We start from the raw sequence: 23,694 nt of genomic DNA on the forward strand, positions 1-23,694 counted from the left end.
AACCTTCCTATACCTCCCATAAAACCCTAAATCACATAAAAACACCTTTAAACTATATCTATGTTGTCCGGGTGAGCCGAATTGAGGATTTATACTCTTTTTACTAAATTTGGCTTATATAAAATTTCCGTCTGTCAAGAATGACGAGCCATAACAATAGCACTAGAATATGATGCTAGTCACGAAGAAGCTCTGTGGAAAGGAAGAAGACCTGTAGTATTGTCTTTTTCTGCCTTTGAGCTACGTGAAATAAGATGGAAAGGAGGAAAATCTGGGTCAAGTTATGGTGAAAGAACTACGAGTATTGAACTATTGGTGTCTGGTTACTCTACGATTTTCCCTTAAAGTACAATTATAACTTTTTTCTTTGTATTTTGTGGTACGATAATTTTATTGAGCTAAGAGTGAGTTAAAGTAGCCTGAGAATGTTCAGAGTCTCAGTCTCTTGTGGTTCGCTCTCATCTGACTTTAATCGTCAGGTGTTAGAAAAGACGGTTAGAGCTGTCCCCACCATTAAGGGGTTAGTAGGGAGAGTATTAGCTCTCTGTCTCCTATGACTAATTCACCTGAAGCAAATCGTCAGGCGTTAGATCGAATACAGTATTAGAGCTGTTCCGCCCACCAGTGATAATTTTTCCAGTCTTCTGTTCAAGGTTATGGAGTGGTCGGAGCGGGATTCCACACCCACTCGTGCAAGTTAAATAAGCAGTGCGTCTTTAATGCATTCTCTGAAGTCACGTATTTTCGTATACATGCTTCTTTCTCGCGCACTATTTTATTAAGCTTCGGAGACCATGACCGGCACTCCATATACGGACAGTTCGCCGAAAGGATGTCCAGCTGACATACAATTCGTAGAACGGACGTTTGGCAGAACGGACGTTTCGATGACGGAAAAGTAGGTTAAGTAAGGTCAGGTAAGGCTTGGTCAGTATCATGTTAGCAGGTTAGGTTAGGTGAGTGTAGTGTTTTAAGTTAAGTCAGGCAAGGTTAGATTAGGAGACACCGCTTGTAATGAAAGGATTAAACATCCAATTTACTCTTTAGTGCGACGATTATTTCATTCATTCTTGCTATCATTAGACGGTTTTATTTAGTTTGTAGACCTGGGAATTTAGTTGTGTCGTGATGTGTTACGACATGAGCAACTGTATTGTTCGTTATTTACGAAATGATAGCACTAAGGAGTATTTTTGAACTGATACGGAAGAAAGCACATTACTTACAACTCAAATAGTTTTTATTGTTTTGTTTATTAATGAGTACTGGTAGTTATATATGAACCTCTACGAAGGTAAAAAAAAAAAAGTTGCCAATTAAGTTTGATAAAAAAAGGATAATCAAATGAGGAAATGTTATCGCACTACCGGAAACCACGTAGACACAGACACACACAAAAAGTTTTATCCATATGGTAGACTCCCAGTCCTTTCCCAAGCCTGTCACCGTCGTTGCCGCCCCGATGATACTAAGTTCTGTACGGTACCGTCAACCTCAGTCTGGAATCTTAGGCCACATAGGATGTGTTAAGCCTCACCACCTTCAAGACGGTGACAGACTTTTAAACTTATTATTGATACTACCAGACGATTCAAAGCAACATAGAAAGGATTTCTAGTCGTGAACGGGATTCGCTGAGGTTGCATGTAACCCTTTTGGTGCGAAAAGTTTTTCTTGAACCACATAATATGGAAATAGCAAGACTGAAAGGAAAAAGACGTCGCCGGACTGAACAGGGTGATTTTACTTCTCCCCTGTTTCTCCTGTCAGGAAAAACTGTACTATATAATTAACATCTTCCACACGGTGGCTCCGTTTTATTTCATTATTGTTGTCTTTAGACGATTTTATTCAGCTCAGTGCTGAAGGGGTTAATGAAGGTCCTCTCTAGCCTCAGCAGCCTGAAGTCTTTCCGAAGCTGAATCCTAGAACCTAGAGAGCAACCATTAAATTCATACTGTCTTTAGTGACATTATTTCTTTAACATTTTAATGTTGCTAACGTCAAACTACTACCACTGCTATTACTACTACTACTACTACTGCTGCTACCACTACTACTACAACTATGACGACGACTACTACTACTACATCTACTGCTGCAACGTTACTTGACTTCACCTTAAAGGAGACCTCACTCAGTGAATGGATTTGAAGCTATTCCCACTAATTCTTTCAGTATATGATACTTTTTTATTTTGATCTTGCAATTGCCACGCTTAACTATTCACCTAAAAAAGGAGCTGATAAACAAAATTGTGAACTGGTCTCCGCCTGCCAGTTTTCCTTTGATTTCACACACACACACACACACACACACACACACACGACAGCGTTAAGCATGTGCTTCAAGGTCACCTCAATCCCCCGACTGAAATCCTGTGCGGCACCTTTACAGTGGCTCCTTAGCGCTCTTTGATACTCAGCACTCGGATTTAAAGATGACTGTGGCTTAGTGGATGTTGAGGCAGCAGTAACGTAGCCTACTGTTAAAGCACATTTTTTTCTTTCTTTTTTTTTAATAGAACATCCCACACACAGGCGTAGGTTACCTCATAGTGAAAACTCAGATTAAACCGATTTATTACTGAGCATTGCCCTTGGTGTTTGTAAATGCTGGTCAACGTGATACTAGATGGTCACACATAATCTGTTGGCTTAACCCTGTAATGGTATGGACAGCTTTATTTTTTCTTGTATTACTGACCCGACGATATTTTTCAGCTGAGCGAAAAATAGTAAATTGAGAGAATTGTTATTACTGACTCATGGCCGAAATAACTGTAGTCATCTATTGCAGGTAACACAAGATGATTTTATCCAGTTAAGAATGGGTTACTGGAGTCTAAGTGTTAATAACATCAAAACACAATGCTCTGGAGAGAGAATTATCGTACGCCGTGCAGCCTTGATAGTGACGCAAGTAAAACGTCACCAAGCACGCCCACACACACATACACACACTCCACCACCGTTCTAACCGCAGTATTACCCTCATCCACATCCATTAACACCCGTGATTACATTTGCACTCGTTGATGATGAAAACTGAACTGTCTGACAAGCACTTGAGTGCGTGTTGTCTATGAGGAACATATTAACGTGGTTCCTCCTCACGCCACCTTTGCTTCCATATGGTAGCGCCGCCTCCCATGAAGGATCTCGTTCAAGAATGCTAGTTACGCTCTTATCATCCAATTATTTCCTCTTCACAGCATGCTTAGTGGATTACTTGCATGCAGTTTATGTGTAATTTCACCTGAATTTATCTCACTGGAAATTTAATTACTTGACAGTCATTGTTTTGTCTTTGGCGCTGAATTCGTCAGCGACATTTCCTCGTTTTTACTTTGAATTGTATAGCACCAAATTAGTTACCTTAACATCTTTAGTTTTTCCACACTAATGTTTCTTTGAATTCGCTTCCTACGCTCAGTCTGTGAGGTACAGGTTCATAAATTTTCTCACCATAAAACACTAACGTAAAAATGATTCCCAGTGACGTCTGGAAAGCAGTGTATGGATACTAAAGCGAGGACTCACCCGCTCAGGTTTGACGTGGGGCATTAGCAGGGGGAATTTCTTAACGACGTCAGCAGAGACATCGCTAGCCAGAGCCCCCAGGATCAGGAGAAGAGTCAGGCAAACACCCTCACTCCGCGCCATCATGCCTTCAACTGGTGGTGGAGGAGGAGGAGAGTTGGGGACTCGGCCACTAGGGGTGCCCCTGTGGCCCCGAGGGAGGAGGGCCGGGAGGGGAAGTGGGGAGGAGGCGGACTAGCGAGTGTACAGTCGGCGACAAAAGTTCCCCAACTGTTCCACCGTCTACTACAGACTTGGGCATCCTCGTCGCTTTCTTCCCTGACGCATCATATTAATAAGATTCATATGTAGCAGACAGACATATTAAGCCTTTCCCAGCTTACGAGTGTTAGCGAGCAGAGGGAGTGTACATAACAGTAGGCCAACTTTCGTCCCGGTCTGTACCACCATCACCCCGCGCAGATCAATAGCACGTCGCTAAGGGAAACTTACACCCACGTCACATCCTTAATTTGTCTTCATCAGCATATCTACAGCTCTAAACGGGCCCTCAGAGCACTTACTGCAACCTGGAAAACATTGCGAAAAAGCTCCCCTGTAGGACGTGCCTGGTTGATGTTGTGGAGACGTAACGGTGAGAGAGGAAGGGGAGGAACGAGACGAGGCCATGGGGTGTAACAGGTGCCGCCTTTCTGTATCTAATTACATTTCACAGCTCACCTGCGTAAACCTGAAAAGGGGAAACATGTGTATCGCGAAATATTAAACGGATGTTATATGCTTATTTCCACCCTTACATAATGCGAAGTCCATATTACGATTTCGCATATTTACGCCCTAACATATGTTTATAGTTACGTAGTTCGAGATCCATAAACAATTCTTCCCTTCGATGACCTCTCTGTTGGTTTAGTTTTTCCACCCCACACGATTATATTAAACCTAGGACAGACTTTCCAAACAAGAGAGCTTTGATCTATCTTTCACTAACCCCAACACTGATAAAGATGCTTCCTAAGTTCAGTCAGGTGGTTTGGAGGTGGCAAGAGTATAATTAAAATGATACCGTCTGACTGAAGTGGTTTAAAGGTTTGCATGTTAATTGACACCCAAAAATGTTTGCAGTTGGGTAGTGGCTAGTGTTTTTGTTTATGAGATGGTTATTTTGTTTATAATCACATGGCGGCAAGTAATTGAGCAACTGATATGCCTATCAGAACCTTTCGAATATTTCCCTGTCTGTATTAGGTTTTGGGGTATACGATGAGAGATGAAGAACTTAATGACTTTTCCTTTTTTTCTATCATCGATTGCCTTGGTTCCTCTCTTAACAGTTTTAGGCTCGTATGACTCACTCAGCTGAATGAAATAATCTGGAGTTATCTGAAGTAGAATAAAACAGCTGATCCTAGCATGAGGGAGCTAATGATAACAGTGCTGACACGAGCTCTATGACTCAATTGAACAGGATCCTCCCCCGTTCGCTCGAATAAAATTCTAGTCTTCGTCATCTACTTACGGCTGAATAAAATCGTCTGGCGTTAATCGGAATAAAATAAGAGAATTGACCCGGCGATGAGAGAGTTAATAGAGACGATATTGACACTCGCTCCCAATGGCTTTTGCCGAATATAATGGTCTGGCGTTGGATGGAACAGAATACTAGATTTGTTCTGATCATGAGGGGGTAAATTTTCCGGTCCCCCAGAATTCCCAATCCTTGTCGTTGAGTCACATATAGGGTCGTGTTCCAAGTGACTTTAGATTTCGTGACACATCTCACGTAGCGATTTGTTCTGCACATTATGCCTCAATCCTCTTGTATGTTATTGATACAAACTATGTCGATAACGAAACGGTATTTGATTTACATACAAGAGAGTGTTAAGGTGTTGTGTGCAAAATAAATAGCTAAGGAAAATGGGTTACGAAGCCTCCCATAAATTTACAATCACTTTCTTGTGGTCAAACCCTTCTATCGTTTGTATACACCCTTCTTGTCTCATGACGATTTTTTCTTTTCTTTTCCAGCTGAAGAAAGAGGGACTGCAGGGATTAGGTGACATGTGAAGGTATGTGGTACGTAGGAGGGCTGATGGGCTTCAGGGAACGGGCTGTTGAATCTATGTCCAGAGTAGAACGCGTAAAAAAGATATAACCCTCATTAACGCCATATACCGTATACGAGATGCCTTCATAAGTTGAATAAAAATCGACTGTGAGAGAACAGGAATAAACTAAGAATGGTACCGGATTCAAATTGTTAATAAGTTTGTCACAAGGAGGGCGTGGGGAAGAAAAGCGCAGAATCATCCCAAGTCTCTTCGTCTTCCTTCAAGAAGTGTTAGTTACGAGAGGAAACTTGTTGTTAGAGTGCCAGTCATTTGATGAAACTGACCTGGAATCTTCTTCGCCTCCCCCTCCCTCAAGAAAAATATTCGTTTTTGTAGGAACAACATGGGAGAGTCCAGAATTTTCCCATACCGGTATCTCTCGTTCTTACTACAAAAAACAAGCATTGGTTGCGAAAGGCAAGTTATCGTAATTTATTTTCTGAGTTCTGTGACTATAGAAAATGAGAGCTCGAAGGGGTGTACAAATCCCAATTTTTTAACGATATTTTAAAATCATGTAACGATTTATGTGTAGTTGTTGGGATGCAGGTTAATCACACCATAATTTCGTGTGTTCCATAAATATCTGTGAAAAATTATGACCCCACTTACACCTTCCCTTACTCAGTTTTATTAATGTGACCATCATCCATGGCTCTCCCCCTCCTCCCTCCATCCACTACCCACTCCCCCACAACCATCTCTACCCCACCCCACCTTCTGCTCTCCGTTGCCCACCTGCCTACCTGTACCTTACTTAGCACTTTCACGCACAGTAAATTTGGATAATACAGCCGTCAGCCCTGGCGTTTCCCCACAACTTCCGCCACCCCCTATCCTCCCCTCCACCATTACCACCACCTCTTCCCCCTCGTCCTCTCTCCTTGCTCCTAGTATACTCACCTGCCTCCTGTCACGTCCTCAGCCAGCGTTCGGAGTCTGCCCGCTTCCCACAATCCCCCCCTCCCCCTCTCCAATCTCTTCTGTCTCTGCTCATCCAAGGTGGATATCCAGGCCATAGAACCGGTAGGCGATACAAGTGATGTAGCTAACTTTTTCTTTGCTCTTTATTTATTTTTATTTTTTATTGCTAACACTTTCAGTCCGATGATGTCTTTTGACCTGGACCCCAAGATGTCAAAATATACGAAACCCTCACAACCTTATCTTGTTGTTGTTGTTGTTGTTTTGTTATTGTTGTTCTTGGAGAAAACCTTGATCCTAACTTTTGTTGTGCTCAAGCCATTAATCCTACAGCGCCAGTTTTTACAGGGTGTACTCTCCCAGCCCCTCCTTAACATCCACCGCATTGCCAACTTATTCTACTAGAGCGAGTCACTTAGAAGACGAGTAGGCTATACAGTATAAGCTTCCATTCACACCTTCCGGTAATTTCGTTCCAAGTGATGGAAACCCTTTGTAACCTTTGACCTTCACGGCATTTGCTTAGTGACTCCTCTTTGTAGAATGTTGTCATGAAGTAATATCCTCTCTCTCTCTCTCTCTCTCTCTCTCTCTCTCTCTCTCTCTCTCTCTCTCTCTCTCTCTCGTGTCGGTTCTAAACCCTTTGAAAGCGAAATACGAGCTTTGCCAAATATCAGCTGTTAAAAAAAAATCGTCGTGGAGAAGGCGTTAAGAAATCTCCGCAGCCAACCTGAAATACGGAATAGTGAATGTTAACGATATATCGGTACCTTATATTTCTCAAACCTGCCACTACGAGAGGTTCTTCGCAAGTTGTAACACCCACACCCACACACCCACCCACCCACACACACACACACACACACACACACACACACACACACACACACACACACACACACACACACACACACACACACACACACACACACACAAACGTCATCCTAGTGAAAGAGCTGACTTCTTCAATCCATGGATATATTTTCTACTTTGCTCTTTCTACCTTCAGTCAGTTATATTCAACTTCAGAGAAGTATCTATCAGTGGAGGTGATGAAGGCAATATATAATCCTTCTAGTTCGTATAATCTCGCTGAGACTGAATAAAATCGTCTGGAGAAAGCAAGAAATTAATTAAAAGATATCAGCAGATTGAAGGGATTAATTAGCACTGATCCTAATCCTCTTCAGTCACAGAGGTCCTTGTTAGCCTATATAAAATAGTTTGGTGGTGGGAGGACAGGAGGAGAAATCGTCATGGTAGTGGAGGGGTTAATAGCGATGAGAAAGACGTGAAAGAGTGTTGCGAGAGTTATTAAGGATTCCTCATTGCTCAACCCACGCTCGCCTATATCTATCTATCTATCTATCTATCTGTCTATCTGTATATTTCACTATAGGAAAGACCTCTCGTAGCCAAGGGGTTAGAACAGTGCTTCCTAACCCCTTCAGTTCGGTGACGCACTTTTTAATTTATCATGTCATCTGGGTTTGGGAGAGGCTTTTTCAGCTGGAGAGGTTTGATATTACGGTACCTTCATTTACTCCTCCACTAAAATATATATCCCTTAAACTGTTCATTATCGTCAGGTACCAGCAATAATAAAATATAAAGGACGTCCACGGACGTAAGTGGTTAACATTCTGGGTGATGGGGGCGGGCGCGCGACGCACGTTTGGGATATGAATCAGCCTTGGCGGCCCGTGACTTCAGAAAACGTAATCATCATCATCATCATCATCATCATCATCATCCAGACCTCTATTCCAACCTTAAGATGGGGTGAGGAAAAAAAACGAAAAAAATAATTACCGGTACACCCGTAATGTATTCAAGTTAACACAGGTAATGATGATATAAATAAATGATAATATGACAAGTTATAGTAACCTAACTTTCATGAATAAGTACCCTGAAAATTATGACACGTTATGGTAACCTAACTTTAATGAATGAGAACTCTGAAAATATGAGAGAGTTACCGGATCCTTCACTCTGATGACGTTGTTTTTCTTATATTCTCGTATTCTTTCAGAAACTTAAATTTAGCTAACGGGAGGCTTTTCGAAACTGAAGGGTTACATACAGCGTTCAGTAACCCTTGCACTGCCAGATGTCTCCTTCTGAGCTAAACGAAATGGCCTGGAGGTAGCAGAAATAAAGTCAATAGGCATTCTTGCACATTCATCTTTTCTCACGCCAGCTGTCGCCACATCACTTCTATTATGGTACATTTTTCACCAGCTTATAACCAGCTGAGGCAGATAGTGTTCCCCGTGTGTGTGTGTGTGTGTGTGCAAAGAAATGAACTACTGTCTGCGTCCTCTGCACAGGTGTTGGGGTATTTTTTTGTTTACACCTGCTGCTTTTACAACACCTGTCGCGCATTGGTGCCTCTGATACCACGTAACATCCACTCTCATCCACCAGCTTCTTTGTTTCACTCAGAAGCCATTATCCCTTATTTCAGAGTATGTATTCTCTTGTTAATCAGTTAATTAGGCTTTGAGAAGATGAGTTTTTGCTCTTATTATACCGGTATGTGTGAAGACTGAATACATAATGAACATACCTTTCAGCATTTTGGAGTGCTTGACCTTTAATTCTTTGTCTGCGAACTACTGTACATTATTTTTCATTTTGTTACCCGTCCCCGAGCCCCTCCGGGGCGGGGACGGGTATTGCTTTCACTCAGTTTGTCTGTCTGTTAACAACTTTACGCGAAAACTACTGGTGTGATTTTGACTAGATATCCTGTTGTGTTTATACGTCAGCACTAAAATGGCTGCCGGGGACGGTATTGCTGTGCCAGGGCATCGCTTGTTGTTTCATCTAACATCAGACGAATTTACCATGGTCAAGAGAAACATAGAGCACCATGAATGACAAAAAAAAAAAAAAATGTGGCGAGCACTCTTTGGCTGAGAATAAAGAAATGTGTTTATTATTCGACATTAGAAGGGACGAGTTTATGAGCTCCCAAAAACTCACCGCAGACAGTGTAAACTAAGCCATATTTCACCTGCTTCACATGGGACTGGAAGCAAATATAATTTATCGCAGCCTTGAAGTACAGAGACAAGCAGCATGGATGTTTCGTATAATGACTGTTTTGTGTGTGTGTGTGTGTGTGTGTGTGTGTGTGTGTGTGTGTGTGTGAGAGAGAGAGAGAGAGAGAGAGAGAGAGAGAGAGAGAGAGAGGTGCTCCAAAAAATATCCAGATACCCAGTGTGAATTATACTGTGAGTCATATTGCCTCATTTCAACTAATTTCGGTGCAGTTTAGGTCCTTTGAATTCATGTTTCATGCAGGAATATAGACAGACAATCTCTCCCTTCCAGCTTTTTTATGAGGTAGAATTATCCACGTTGTGGGGTGGACGTGGATGTGGTTGAGAAGATTAGGAGAAATACACTGAGGTGGTTTGGACATGTGGAGAGAATGGAGAATGAAAGACTGACTAAGAGGGTGTATGTAGGTGAGGTGGAGGGAGGGAGAGGGAGGGGTAGACCGAGGATGATTTGGAGGGATGGAGTTGAGAGGTATATGAGAGAGGGGGGAATGAGTTTGGGGGAGGGTAGTCAAATGGTGGGTGACAGAGCGACTTGGAGGCGTTTTGTCTGCGGCCACCTTTTGCGGGATTAGGACGTCGGGCTATAGATAGATAGATAAATAGATAGATAGACAGATAGAATTATCCACAAAGTCCACTTGACTGAGCTTTAGGGCATTCCACTGTAACCGATTATCATAAGATTTGATAAAAACACATCGGACTGCGTGAGAAACTTACATTATATGTATTCACCTCCTCTTCCTGATGTTAACCCTTATTTGCAAAAAACTAACAGTTACGTAAGTTGTTCTGTATTTGAAGCTTCCCATTTCCAGATACTGGAATACGTGTGTTGTCAGAGGGTGATTTTTAATTAGGCTGTATGCTTACCTTACCTTCATTATCAGTGGTACACCTGCCGTGGGCGATATGAACCCGCGGCAATGTTTGCACATCCTCTCTCCACTCGTTGTCCTTATCACTGTTCCATTTTTTACACTTCGCAACCCGGGACACATCCTGCGTCACCACTCTCCGTGTTCTTCCTCTCCATCCCAACCTATTCCTACAGAGTTCCATAAATCCTCAGCCTCTTGTTTCCTTTACACCACAAGAAGATTTACTTTCAATACTCCTATATTCACACCGCCAGACTTCATGTTCCACCTCACAACCCCGTCCATCCCATCTTCATCATCTCCATTTTCCGTCCTCTCAACCTTTCTCCCGCTACAGAGTTCCACAGATCTTACCCTTTCTTTCCAGTACACTACCAACAGATTTACATTACCCTCTTCTACCCACACAGTCAAATCTCTTGTCCCACCTCATAACCATTACCCCTCAAAACCCTCTTATATCTACTTCCATCAGACCTTCACTTTCCTACACTCATACACCCATCAATCTTTCTTTTGCCCATACTGTCAAACTTCCTGTCTCCCATTACCCAACGCTATGTCCCCCATAAGTCCACCAAATATGACCATGACCGTCTATTACCCCTTCCTTGCATCTGGTCCTTCCCATAGCCTACCTTTATCTCCCCCACACTCTCATATACATTATCATGCATCCCGTGTCCTCCATCAACTATCCCCTTTAGCCCTCCTGAAGTCCACTAGTAACGACCCTCTCTTACCCCTCCCCTGCAACTGTCCTCTTCCATTATCCTGCCTCTTGCACCCCTACCTCTCCAGCCCCTACCACCTACTCCAGCAGCTCCCTCTTGTCGTCCCCTCTCCTTAACCCCCCCCCTCACACACACACACACACACACACACACACACACACACACACACACATTGCGTCGTTGCGGTGGCCTCTATATGTATGTTTATGATCTTCCTTGCGTGGCTTTTGTTGGTTCTCTTCCAGTGTAGTCCTGGACGCCTTGGCTACATATTTTCATGTAACTATTTATCTGTTTGTTGGTACATCTACTTCACATAATTAAATACATCTACTTGTCCCATACAAATAGGTCATTTACTTAAAACTTCCATTATTTTTTGCAGCAGATGTGGTGAGTAAATCTGAATATAGGAGAGAAAACTACACTTAGAGCGAGAACAAAAAAAAGGAATCATGGACTGTATGTGTGTGTGTGTGTGTGTGTGTGTGAGTGCAAGAATTTTCTCTTTGGTACGTGATATTTGGAATATCATCTATGTTACTTTTTTTTCTTTTTAACCAGGATTTGTGTTTGTATACGAGTATTTGATCCAAGAAAGCTGTGTGAAAATGTCCTTGGCGCTGGCTTGTCCTTACATAACAACCCCGCCCTCTGTCCAGCAGGCGTGACACTCTAGCCGTCCACCACATCCTCGGCTACAGGCCCGTTCACTGCCATTGTCTGTTTACATTCTGCTGGTTTAATTCTCGTTGGGTCGCCTCCTTACTATTCACTCCATTGTTACCGTCAGCCGCTCCATTTACGTGTTTTCATAATAACTCTCCCTCTCCAGCAGTGACCATGCCTAACACCATCTCCACCCGCATCGTCCTGTTCACTAATACAGGCCATCCATTTACTTCCATTCATAATAACTTCCTTCAATCCCAGCGTGCTTATGTGGCGGCCTCCCTGTCCACCTCGTCATTGGCTGGTTTCTCTTTTTACTTTGTTATCCACTGTTACGTTCTCTCATTTATCCACTTTGCTGTTTAGTCTCTCCCTTCTTTCTTTCAGTCATACTCTTTCCATTTACCATGTTTCACTGTTGAAAATTTCACTATAGACCTCCATTTTCAACTTCGCTGTTACTTCCCCCTATCTTTACCCATCCCCCCTCTCTCTCTATATATATATAGATAGATAGATAGATAAAGAGATAGATATAGAGATAGATAGATAGACTGGTAGACAGATGAATAGATAGATAAAGACATAGATATAGAAATAGATAGACAGACAGATAGATAGACAGATAGATAGATAGACTGGTAGATAGATGGATAGATAGATAGATAGATGTATATTAACTCTTATCTAGCAGTATCTGGAGCAACATAATGATATTGTCCCAAGCACGAGAGAGGTCATTGAAGGCTATATCTCACCCACCAGTTCAAAATGTCGATCATAAGCTGAAGGCAGTTATCAGGAAATTATGAAATAACTTGAAATGACGTACTTGGGGTGGAGGGGTTCATATCGACACAGTTTACATAAAATACAAGCGATATTTAACCCAGAAAGCCTCGTACCGTTTTCAGACTGGGAACATCGATTTTGCTTTAGTTCTTACATTTAGCAAACGATTTTATCTGAGTAATGAAGGACTTTCAAACTGGAGGGTTTAAATAACGCCTTGATTAACCCCTTCACTACAAGAGCTCCTTCCAGAGTTTAATAAAGTCATCTGTTAGCAGCGTGGTTAAATAAGAAAACAAAATCATAGTATAAAGAGGTGAAAAGGATAAGTACAATCCACATCGTCGCTAAGGATGAGAGAAACAAGGCGTGGTGTGTGTGGTTATCATTTATTCGCACGCGTTAAACTGTACAGATCTCAGCTAAAGCTATGGCCGCCGTGGATAAGAACATTCCCGCAGTTATATGTGAATATTAAAAAGAGACATGTTGGTTTATATATATATATATATGAGAGGCTGGTCATGTGACAGTATACCACCGCAGCAAATCTCTCTCTCTCTCTCTCTCTCTCTCTCTCTCTCTCTCTCTCTCTCTCTCTCTCTCTCTCTCTCTCTCTCTCTCCCTCTCATTCGTTGCCATATCCATAGGTTGCCACTCCAACGGATGGTTGCCATTGATACCGGAAGTGGGTCATCATTTTTTTTTCTCTCTTTAAGGAAATTTGTTTGGACTAGGAAGAAAGTGCCCCTTTAAATGGAAACATCATAACCTGCAACTTTTATAACCTTAAAATTTTTGGTTATGTTTGGCACAGTTGTCTGAGATTTTACATTATCTTAAAATCAAGGTTTCATACTCATCACTTGTATATTCTCAAAAGGGCATGGAGCTTTGCCATCACTAATGATATTCACTTTCGAGTCAAAATCGTAAAAAAGAAATCTAAATGTGTGATATAAGTCGGTGTGGCTCATGGCAAGTTTCTGTAGCAGTCAGGCTGGGCATCCGCACCATCTCCAGGGGTGGGGCCAAACAGTGACCCCTGTAGGACAAAAGTATAGTAAGTTCTCATTATATATTGGAAAAAATATAGATTACCACATTTTCCGTGCAACCGGTATTGTTAAGTCGGAGAAACTGGAATAAAAGCTTTATATATAGGTAGCAATGGAACTTAAATAGACCGATTTTTTTGTAACTTATTGTGGGCTTAATTGCAAATATTAATGTTTAAAAGTAACATATATTGAGGACTTACTGTATAACTGACAAGAGTAAGGCAGACCTCGGCTACTATTACTCAAGGACACAGAAAACCTCAACTCTCAACCACTTGAATCCACTCTCATTTCACGTCATAGGCATCTGTTTATTACCTTGACAATATGATTTTGTCCTTCTGGAGGACGTGGAAGGAAGGTGGAGTCAGTAATGGTGGTGACCAGTTTAAAATATTTCACTTAGTTCATGTTGAACATGACATTAGCCGTAATTAAAAGACCAGCTGCCTAAACATTCAGTAGACAGAAATGTAAGCAAGTTGAAAAGACAAGTGAATGATGGTGATAGTAACTAACAACAACATTATCATCATCACCATCAACATCAATATCATTGTCATCAGTACCATTATCGGGTTCTGATGCGAAGCAAAGAAACCACTTTAACATAATAACATTATAATCCAAGGCAGGTATGAGTAGAAATATTGGCAAATATCACTGATAATACATTCACTCAGATTGTAAATTGATATTTGTTCCAAGCAAGAAGATTAAGAAAGAACGTTTCGTTCAGGAAAGTAGAATGCTGGCAATGAGACAGCACAATTACAGGACTGAACTGTAAATTATATAAAAATGACAACTTTCCTCTCTCCAGTGGGACATCGCAGCATCCATCTCTTTCGCCTCTCTGTATACAGTCGTGATCAAAATGATGTGAGTAAAGTGGAAAAAAAGTAACAAGCCTCATTGCAGATCTAGTTGGAAGCAGCAGATTTTCGGAGGTGCGTTAGTGTAGTTGCATGAATCCAGCTTTCAGGGTTATTGTATTTTTAATTGCTTTTATTATTCATTTTCTTCAAATCATGAGCAGACCTACAAGATGAAAATAAAAAATAATGAGAACAATCGGAACCTGACTCACTCGAGCTTCAAAATCGATGTGTCGTGATGAGAATGTGGAAGGAATTTTTACAGACAAGATTACCACGTCGTGCCGATCGGAATTCTTGACCTGTAACTCGCTGAGAAACTTACTGACATGTCCGACATAGTAAAGTAAGACAATTGTGGTGGCTACATTTCTTCCGAGGACCTCCGATATAGTTTTTTTTCTTATACCAAGTGAATTAATAAAAGCTGTGTGGAGGTTAGAGAAAAGATAGTCTCACTTTGCAACAGTATACAAGATATATTCGTGGTAATATCAGAACTGTGAGGAATATTAAGGGTTGGTAAGGAATATTAAGTTGATCTGCCTTTCACATACAATTTTTATCTGCACCACGACACACCAGCACAAAACCAAACAACAACAGCCAAAATCAGAACAACGTTAGCCCGTCCAGACTTATTTTTCCTTTCTACATTCAGACAAGTTCAGGCCTCAAAAAAAAAAAATAGCGTATATATATTATCCTGGTTATGACTAGCATCCAGGAGCAACCATATAAATCACTGGTATGGCTATCTAATGAACACTGAGGGTCAACAGAGTGATGGGAGATGTGGTGGGTTTGGTGGGTAGGAAGGAGGTGATGTGGGGCTGTGGAGTGAGAGGTTGGTAATCGGGATAAAAAGCTCGTGCGGGTGATTCTTTCCTACAAATTCGAGTGAGGAATTAGCGATGAAAATTTCTTTTTTTTTTTTTTTTCGTCTGCTATTTCGAATGTGAAATTAAAGATGAATGCCCTGTTATTTGTATTTTTTTTCTGTAATTTCGAGTTTGGAATTGGAGATAAATGACCTTTTATTTATTTATTTCTTATTTTTCGTAATTTCGGTTGTGGTATTAGAGATGAATGGCCTTTTTCAATTAATTTATTGTTTTTTCTGTAGTCTTCAGTGTGGAACTAGAGATGAATGCCATTTAATTAATTTATTTATTTATATTATAGACGTGCTGTCAGAGGAGAGGGTTTTGGTGATATGTTTCATACTGAGCAAAAGAAGTGAAGGAGGAAACTGAAGTTAAGAGACGCAGATGAGACGAGACGTAATCAATGAACAATGGAACACCACGAATGAAATTAATAATAACCCTGACGAACTCAATAACAGACATGTAAATAAATATATACTGTATTTATATTATACTTCGTTTGGGCATCTTTGCAACCCAGTTCGGTACACAAAACAAGGAGACTTGGCTACGATACGGGGAGTGGTGAAGAAGTATGGGATGTCGGTGTTCGGGACAAACAAGTACGCAGCTTAAGTGGTATAGGAGACTTCGTAGCCCCTTTCCCATACCGATTTATTTTGCATTTTATACCTTAACCTTGTCTGATATGCTATTTATAATACTAAAATATCGGCGTTCAGAATAAATAGCTAAGGAAAAGGTGTTACGAAATTTCCAAAGTCACTTAGAATACGGCACACACACACACACTCAGGCGACGAAGGCATTGCGCGGCGTGTTGATGAGTCGCCCGCGAGTCAACATCGGGGGCGACGCTCCCTCCTCGCGTTCCTCACTCGCCCAGGACGTCCATCATCAGCTTGTTGAAGGAGGCCGTCTGCGCGATCTTCCTTCTCCCTCCGATGGCATTCGTCTGTGGAGTGAGGAATGGTAGAATTACAGTGTCTGATAAGGTCTGCTCTCTTGGCCCTAGTTCTGCCAATAGGAAGGGAGATAATAAAATAATAATAATAATAATAATAATATAAATAATAATAATAATAATAATAATAATAATAATAGCAAAGGGTGCCATTGCCCATGGGTAGAGTTGCTAAATATGAGTGAGATTAGAGGGCAGAGAAATGATTTACCAGTCATTGGCAATATTTTAGTAAACTGATATACAACTGCTGATAGAAGGATTAGACAGCCTCACTGAGAGAGTGAGATGTATAATAGGGTCAGTCAAGGCAACATCGCTAATGCTGTGGGTGCGTCAGATCCACACACAAAAGGTAGCTGAGTGGAATGCTAATCTATAGGCGACCAGTGCTAGCTAAACAAAAAAGCTTATTATTTTGAGGATAAACCATAACCTACGGAAAACAGGCATGGGGCGTCTACTAAGAAATGGCGTCAAATGGATTCCAGTAAGGAAATAACAAAATACGTAACCCAGGGGCGTAGCTAGGGTTTTAAAAATGGGGTGGCCAAGGAGCCGTCAAACCTACTTATAAGGTGGCCCCTAAAGAATTTTTTGGGGGGGTTCGGGGACATTCCTCCCCAAATATGGTGGTCAGGCATATTTCAGGGGTGGTTAATGCCACTCCAGCCATCCCTCTGGCTACGCCACTGATGTAACCTAGAATAAACTCCTCTATTAAAAAAAAAAAAAAAAAAAAGGATTTCTAGTCTAAGATGGCAGTGGCGACTTTGAATGAGACTGGAATATGGAGTCTAATCGTGGCTGATCCGAGCTGACACACTCCAGCCACCACCGTCATGTGACACATCTCGCTCACCCAAGACACATACAAACACCACTTCAGTGATACGTCTTTAGCTTCTCATGTGGTTGTGTGCGAATTGTTGGGTTTGTGAAGTTTTCAGTGTGTTGATCCAATTCAGATTTGGCGTCAGGAGTCAAAATAGGGAGACAACTGGTCATAACAGGGATACCAACTGGTCATAACAGGGATACCAACTGGTCGTAACAGGGATACCAACTGGTCGTAACAGGGATACCAACTGGTCGTAACAGGGATACCAAGTGGTCAACAGGGACGCAACTGGTGGCAGTAATAGTGGCGGTTCAAGTGAGGTCAGCGGGAGGAACCAGTACTATATACCGACAAGCACAACATTACTTGCACCCTCTCTACTTGACACTGTCTCTACCACGACACCCTTCTAGTGGGACTGTGAGGGGGTGGCAGAGGACAGACCTTGGACCCGCCTGGCCAGCGAGGGGAGACGAGAGTGTGGTGCAGGAACTCTGGGCCGTCCTGGAGGAGGGAGGAGGCAACGGAGGTCAGACAATAACCTCATTAATCTCCACTGGTTGAACCCATTGGCAGATATTCACTTCACCTGCTTCATTTGTTCTCTGCTGATTTTCACCTTCAGATATTACACCTACTGTCATGCATCATTACATGGAATTGTACAGTATAGTTGCATCGTATGGGCAGTATCATTTATCCAGGCACGTGTAATCCAGCTCTTAAATGATTTGATTACGGACAGTCCATTCATACGCTCTTTCCCTGCCAGAGAATAGCGCCGCAATTGTGTCTGCAACCCACAACACTGCTCCTATGCAACTGCCCGTCGTGTAGCCTATACAGTTTCTCCTGGGATCTGAGCTCATGCAGACACATTGCCAGTCACAAATGGCGTTTGTTTCCTTGACATTCTCAACAACATGATCTTGTAAATGCAGTTGTACATTTAAAGATTTCAGTGCACCATATCCTTCTGATGTTAATGTTAAATTGTCACTGTTGAGGAATAATAAAATTATACTTGTTAATGGAAGAAATCTCAGTCTAGTTGTCAGAGTAGAACCTGTCAGGAAGATTATCATTATTTATGATATTTTATTGCAAGCTCAAAAATTGCCAAGTACAGAGAATGAGTAGCAAGAAATTACTGCATGATCATAATGAGGCAAGCATTGAAGCGATTTTGCAACGCAAAAGATGGGCGGAGAAGTAAAATGTTAGGAAGGCAGGTATGAAAGATTATATTTATGATGAATGAGAAGCAGTGGTGCGAGTAGGAAATGATGTGGGAGAGAAAGCAGATATCATGGCACTGAAGAGTATGTAACATGTGAGTGAAGTAAGGAGGAGGACAGACTAAGGTTGAGGACACACTGGCAGCGGGTGGGTGAGGATGGGAGTTTTGCAGCACTGTAATCCATACAAGAGGCCTCACTGGCAGCAGGAGGGAGCAGGAAAGAACGCGAGTGAGCACGGGTCCATGCAAAAAGAGTTTACAGTTAACTTTTCTCTCTTTAAACCCCGCAGGCATTGGCATAAAATGGACACTGAGTTGCTCATACCTGATGTTGCACTCACACCCTTTAATTGAGATGCATTCCATATCGAACGCAGAGGCTTCATTTTACTGCGGTGGAAAAGGTCTGGAGAAAAATCTGGATGTCTGTTACTGGCATTCAAAAGTGCCATTCTCCCCTCTCCCCCTTATACCCACTTACTCCCAAACGCACCCAATGTGGCCATGACCTAAGGGCGCCTCCACACGTGCTCTCGAACACATGTTGGCAACACGGCAGGCAACATGTTCGGGAACATGTTTGCAGCAACATTTGGACGGATGTATGCAAACATGTTTCAGTGCAGCTTCGAACACTGGCAGCAGAGACGATGTGTCCATACCAGGCAGCTGAGACTCCGTCATGATGTTGCCAACATGATCTGGACGCTGCTGTTTCCAAAATGTTTGCAGCGTGTTCGTTACTGTGTTGCTTACATGTTGCCAACACTTGTTCGAGCACACATGTGGACGCGACCTAAGGTTCACATTCTTGTCTTGTGAACCACTTCCTTAGCGACATATTTTGCATATTGTATTAATATTGTCTTGTACATCATTTGTATATCTTTAATATCAACATTGTTTACCTGAATGATATACAAGAGAGCATCAACACAAGATGAACAAATGAACGTGCAAGAGAATATTAAGATGTGATATTAAAAGTAAACGGTGTAGGAAAGAGTGATTATTTTCCTCATAGCCCATAAAATAGTGGTGAAGGAGTAACCATAGAGTGAAATGCATGGCCTCACCTCGTACATGGGTATCTTGTCATCGGCAGGCACATGGTGGTGATTGATGGGTTTGTTTTCGGCGAGTGTGGCTGAGAGGACGGGGGAGACACCGCCCGGCTTGGTGGGGCTTAGCACGCTGGCGATGTGGTCCATCTGGTTATGCTCCCCTGCCGGCCTCATGGAAGGGGGGAGGAACTCGGAGACAGGGGAGCGAGGACCTGGCAAGGCATTCGTTCTCGGGGGTGGTCGCTGTCCGGGTTTGGGGGCGATGGGCGCCGTGTAGACCTCGGAGTAGATGGGGTCGTGTTCCTTGAGCGAGCTGTAGTTGGCGATCTTTACCGGGTCCACAGGAGCGTCAGTCTCCTGCAGAGCTCGCCAGGTGGCGCTGGTTTGGGGGTTGTATTCTTTGGAAGGGGTCAGCACCACCGGCACGGGCTTAGGGGAGGATCTGGAGGCCATGAGGTGGAGGAGTGGGTAGGGATGGAGGGAAAAAGGAAATGAAGGAAGAATGGGAATTATGCAAAAAAGTCAGCATGCAGCCATAATGCTCTCTGGGACAAGATTTACACTTTACACGATATACTGTCAAGAACACAAAATGTCAAACATTGTTGCAAAGAACATGGTAATCCAGCACTGAGGGGAGGTTGAAGGACGGTGGATACAGTGACTCATATTATCTCCCAAGACATTTATATCATAATCATATGCAAGGGGGATTACCTTCAAATCAAGCAAAATAGTTATATATATGAAGGGTATATCTAGGCGTATGCACAGCTGCGCCAAAAACAGTCACTATAAAAGAACTGATAAGATGCACACTACATACTTCATTACTTAGCTATTGTGTAAACAAACATCCAGCATGCTTTAGTAGCTACGTGAAAATAGGAGAAAAATAAAGTAGGGGACCGTTGGAAGAAGGAGATCTGAAGAGAAGAGACAAGGAAAGATGTAGGCTGTGATTGGATAGAACTGACTTATTTTTCCTCCAAACAGAGGACAAAGTGCGGAAGAGCAAAGTAAAAGTTTGAGTTTAGAAAGGGTAAATACTTGAATGGGGGAGCAAAGGAGGACGGGTGAGGGCTGGAAGGATGTAGGATTCGTTTAGATACAATAGACTCCTTTGTCGTGGAGTGGGAGAAGTGAAAGAAGGATGGGTGTGTGTCTAGATAGAATAGACTTTGGACTCGGTGGGGCCGTGTTCCGTGATCAGCTGGCAATTCTCCTCCTCGTGGATGATCTGCCACGTGGCGCTCTGTTCGGGGTCGTAGGTGAGAGGCATCCCACGCAGACCCGTGTGCTTCGGAGGCTTGTTGACACTGCATAGGTTGTAAGAGAAAGCAGGCACAGGCAGAGAGAGAGAGAGAGAGAGAGATGTGCAGTGGTTGGGTCGGCGTGAAGAGGACAAGAAACAGAAGTCATCGAAAGATAAGGGTTAGGTGACATAGAGGACAGGAGTTTGTAAATGTGAGAAAGATGTTTTTAAAAGACATGTGAAATAAAAGAGATAAAATACATAGAGAGGACAGCGGATGGCAAATGTGAGAGAGAAATTAGTTAGAAGACATAAGGATGAAGGTAAAAGATGCGGACAAGACAGAAGTTATGATGCGTGAAGAAGACAGGCGTTACCAGGCAGACAAAAGTTATGACATATAGACAAAAGTTAGCAGACATAAGGACAGGGTTTAGAAGACGTGAAATGCAGACAGTAAAACCAGACGTAAATAACATGAATAATAAGGAGGAATAAATTTAAAATGACAATATATATATATATATATATATATATCGATAAGAAGAGACCAAAATTGAAAGGGCGTGAAGGACATCCAGTGAATTGAAAAAATAGTTGAGAAAATGAAAAAAAAAAAAAAAACATTCAGGAAAATTGTCAAGAAGGGACAAAGTTTGAGCAAAAAAAGATGAGTTATGATCAGGAAGTGAAGGATAAATATATAAGACCCAAGCATTAGCAGAGAGAGAGAGAGAGAGAGAGAGAGAGAGATGGAAGCCACAAGGGAACGACCAGGAAAATAATGTAATGTCGGGTGTAAAAAAAAAAAAAAAACGCGAATTACAAACAAAAGCAGTTCGCAAGCAAATTGAGGCAGGCGAGTGGAGCACGCAGAGGGGAGAACCAGATGTATGGGTGATGTACAGAGGAAATCAGTAATGTATAGTAAAATGGGATGTTTGTGGAAAAAAAAAAAAAAAAGCATCGCATAAACACAGAAATATTAAACAGACGAACACCAAGCACAGCAAAGTCAAAATACGTCAACAAACACACCGGCACAGCAGCGTAATGGAGTCAGTCGCGAAAGAAAAAACGATAAGCGGCATGCGCCAAATTTCGTAGACACACGCAAACACACGGACAAGCAGGAGAACGAAACGAGGGAGGATGAAAAACAATGAAGAGGGACGAATGACAGTCGGGAAAAGCCGAGTTAACATAAACAAACCCATTCGAATGTTTAAAAAGGGAGATGAAGGAGATGGAACGTGATACGGAAAGGGGAGGAGAAAAAAAAAATAAGGGAGATGTAAGGGAAGGGATTCAACACGCGATGTTACAAAACATTATGAAATATAAAAGACAGTAAACAGAAGCGATGGGAGGTGGAAATGGACACGGCAAAAAGAGAGGGAGAAAGTGGGGGAAGGAAGGGGTTCAACACGCGGGGTTACAAAAAAATTAGGAAATAAAAAAAGATGATAGAAGTTTTTGGACCGTGATGATCGTAGAGGTAGTAGTAGAGTTGTCGGGGCAGCCCAGGTTGAGTTGGTGGTAGACGAAGTTGACGGTGTGTGGGAACAACAACAGCCGTCAGTCAGTCAGCCACCCCCGGGACAGGTTGTAGTGGAGGTGGATGGGGGAGAGGAGAAGGGACGGGAGGAGATGGGAGAGTGATATGATTAGTGAAGTCTGAGCTACAGCATCAGAAAGCCGAGTAGTGCTGAAGAGATAGCTCCTTTCCTCTCTCTATCTATCGAACTCATATGGCCAGGAGACATGCCTGCTTGCCTGCTTTAGGACGCGTAGAATGATACACATCTTGTAAACAGACTTCAAAGAAAATAAATACATGTATGATCTACATTCATATGAACTCCTGAAGCTGCATGTTGCAGTGGTATACCTTCATATATAGACATTGGCAGGAATTCGCTGTAGGCTAAGTTATATTACATTTAAGTGCATTGCTGTTGACTAATTCATCTGCTAAATTAAGAAAATTGGTTGGGACATATATTACTTCTGTCATCTTCTACGTTTAAGACACCCAGGAGGATGTTTATGAGGCCTGAGCAAGGCCGTCAACAAGCTCTACAGACACACCAACAGTTTCAGTGCATCCCGACAAGATAACCTGGATGTGAGAACGTCAGATGTTTAGACTGCAATGATCTGTGCAAGACGCTAGATTCCTCAGTAACTTCAGACAGCATAATGGGCCAACCACTGCATTGCATCTGATCTTTATGGAAACTTTGTTCGAGCGGAACAAGTGCTGAGGTAAGCCTGATGTCACATAAATATTGAAAGGGAAAGAAAGGGACATCCTACTCCTACTCGAAAGTTTTACATATTTGCCTCTGAAAAGTAGACCCAGTCTGAATCACTTTATGAAAACAGAGGTTCAGAAAAAAGTAAAGTTCAGGAGTATGATACGGAAAAGGAGTGTAACATAACTAGGATAAGGAGAAAGCGAAAATAATGGCTTCATTAGACATGTGCGACCTTCATTTAGGATCATCTCGGTCTTGATCACCGACACTACAGGGAACAGTTGGACGCCAAGTAACCAAGGGGAGATACATGAGGGAAGGGAGACTCATTTTGCTTTATTCTTTATGCAGCAACTGTCTAGTCTTGATAGCAGAGCTTATTTGATAATCAGCAGGTGGATGACCTACTTGAAGATAATTTAATTTAAACTGCTTTAATGACAGTTTACTGTTGTAATGCTACTGCATTACAACACTGAACTAAACTCTTATAATTTAGATGGCTTA

The 23,694-nt window shown here is 42.2% G+C and overlaps 2 protein-coding genes across 5 annotated transcripts in view; both read right to left on the minus strand.

Moving 5' to 3' along the window:
- Window positions 1–3,665, minus strand: part of Phm (Peptidylglycine-alpha-hydroxylating monooxygenase) — a 34,643-nt gene extending 30,978 nt beyond the window's left edge. The window contains exon 1 of the mRNA XM_080282488.1: window positions 3,543–3,665. Coding sequence (XP_080138614.1) covers window positions 3,543–3,665 — 123 coding nt within the window. The remainder of the gene's footprint in view (window positions 1–3,542) is intronic.
- Window positions 3,666–13,103: 9,438 nt separating this feature from the next.
- Window positions 13,104–23,694, minus strand: part of LOC145412538 (PDZ and LIM domain protein 1-like) — a 144,981-nt gene continuing 134,390 nt past the window's right edge. For all 4 annotated transcript variants that reach the window (XM_080282436.1, XM_080282435.1, XM_080282434.1 and 1 more), the window contains 2 exons: window positions 19,684–20,113; window positions 13,104–16,517 (listed from right to left, as the gene is read on the minus strand). In XM_080282436.1, coding sequence (XP_080138562.1) covers window positions 16,437–16,517; window positions 19,684–20,113 — 511 coding nt within the window. In that variant the 3' untranslated portion in view covers window positions 13,104–16,436. The remainder of the gene's footprint in view (window positions 16,518–19,683; window positions 20,114–23,694) is intronic.

Source organism: Coenobita brevimanus, chromosome 93 (assembly GCF_032717465.1).
Source record: "Coenobita brevimanus isolate Jiangsu-jjx chromosome 93, ASM3271746v2, whole genome shotgun sequence".
NCBI classification, from domain to species: domain Eukaryota; kingdom Metazoa; phylum Arthropoda; class Malacostraca; order Decapoda; family Coenobitidae; genus Coenobita; species Coenobita brevimanus.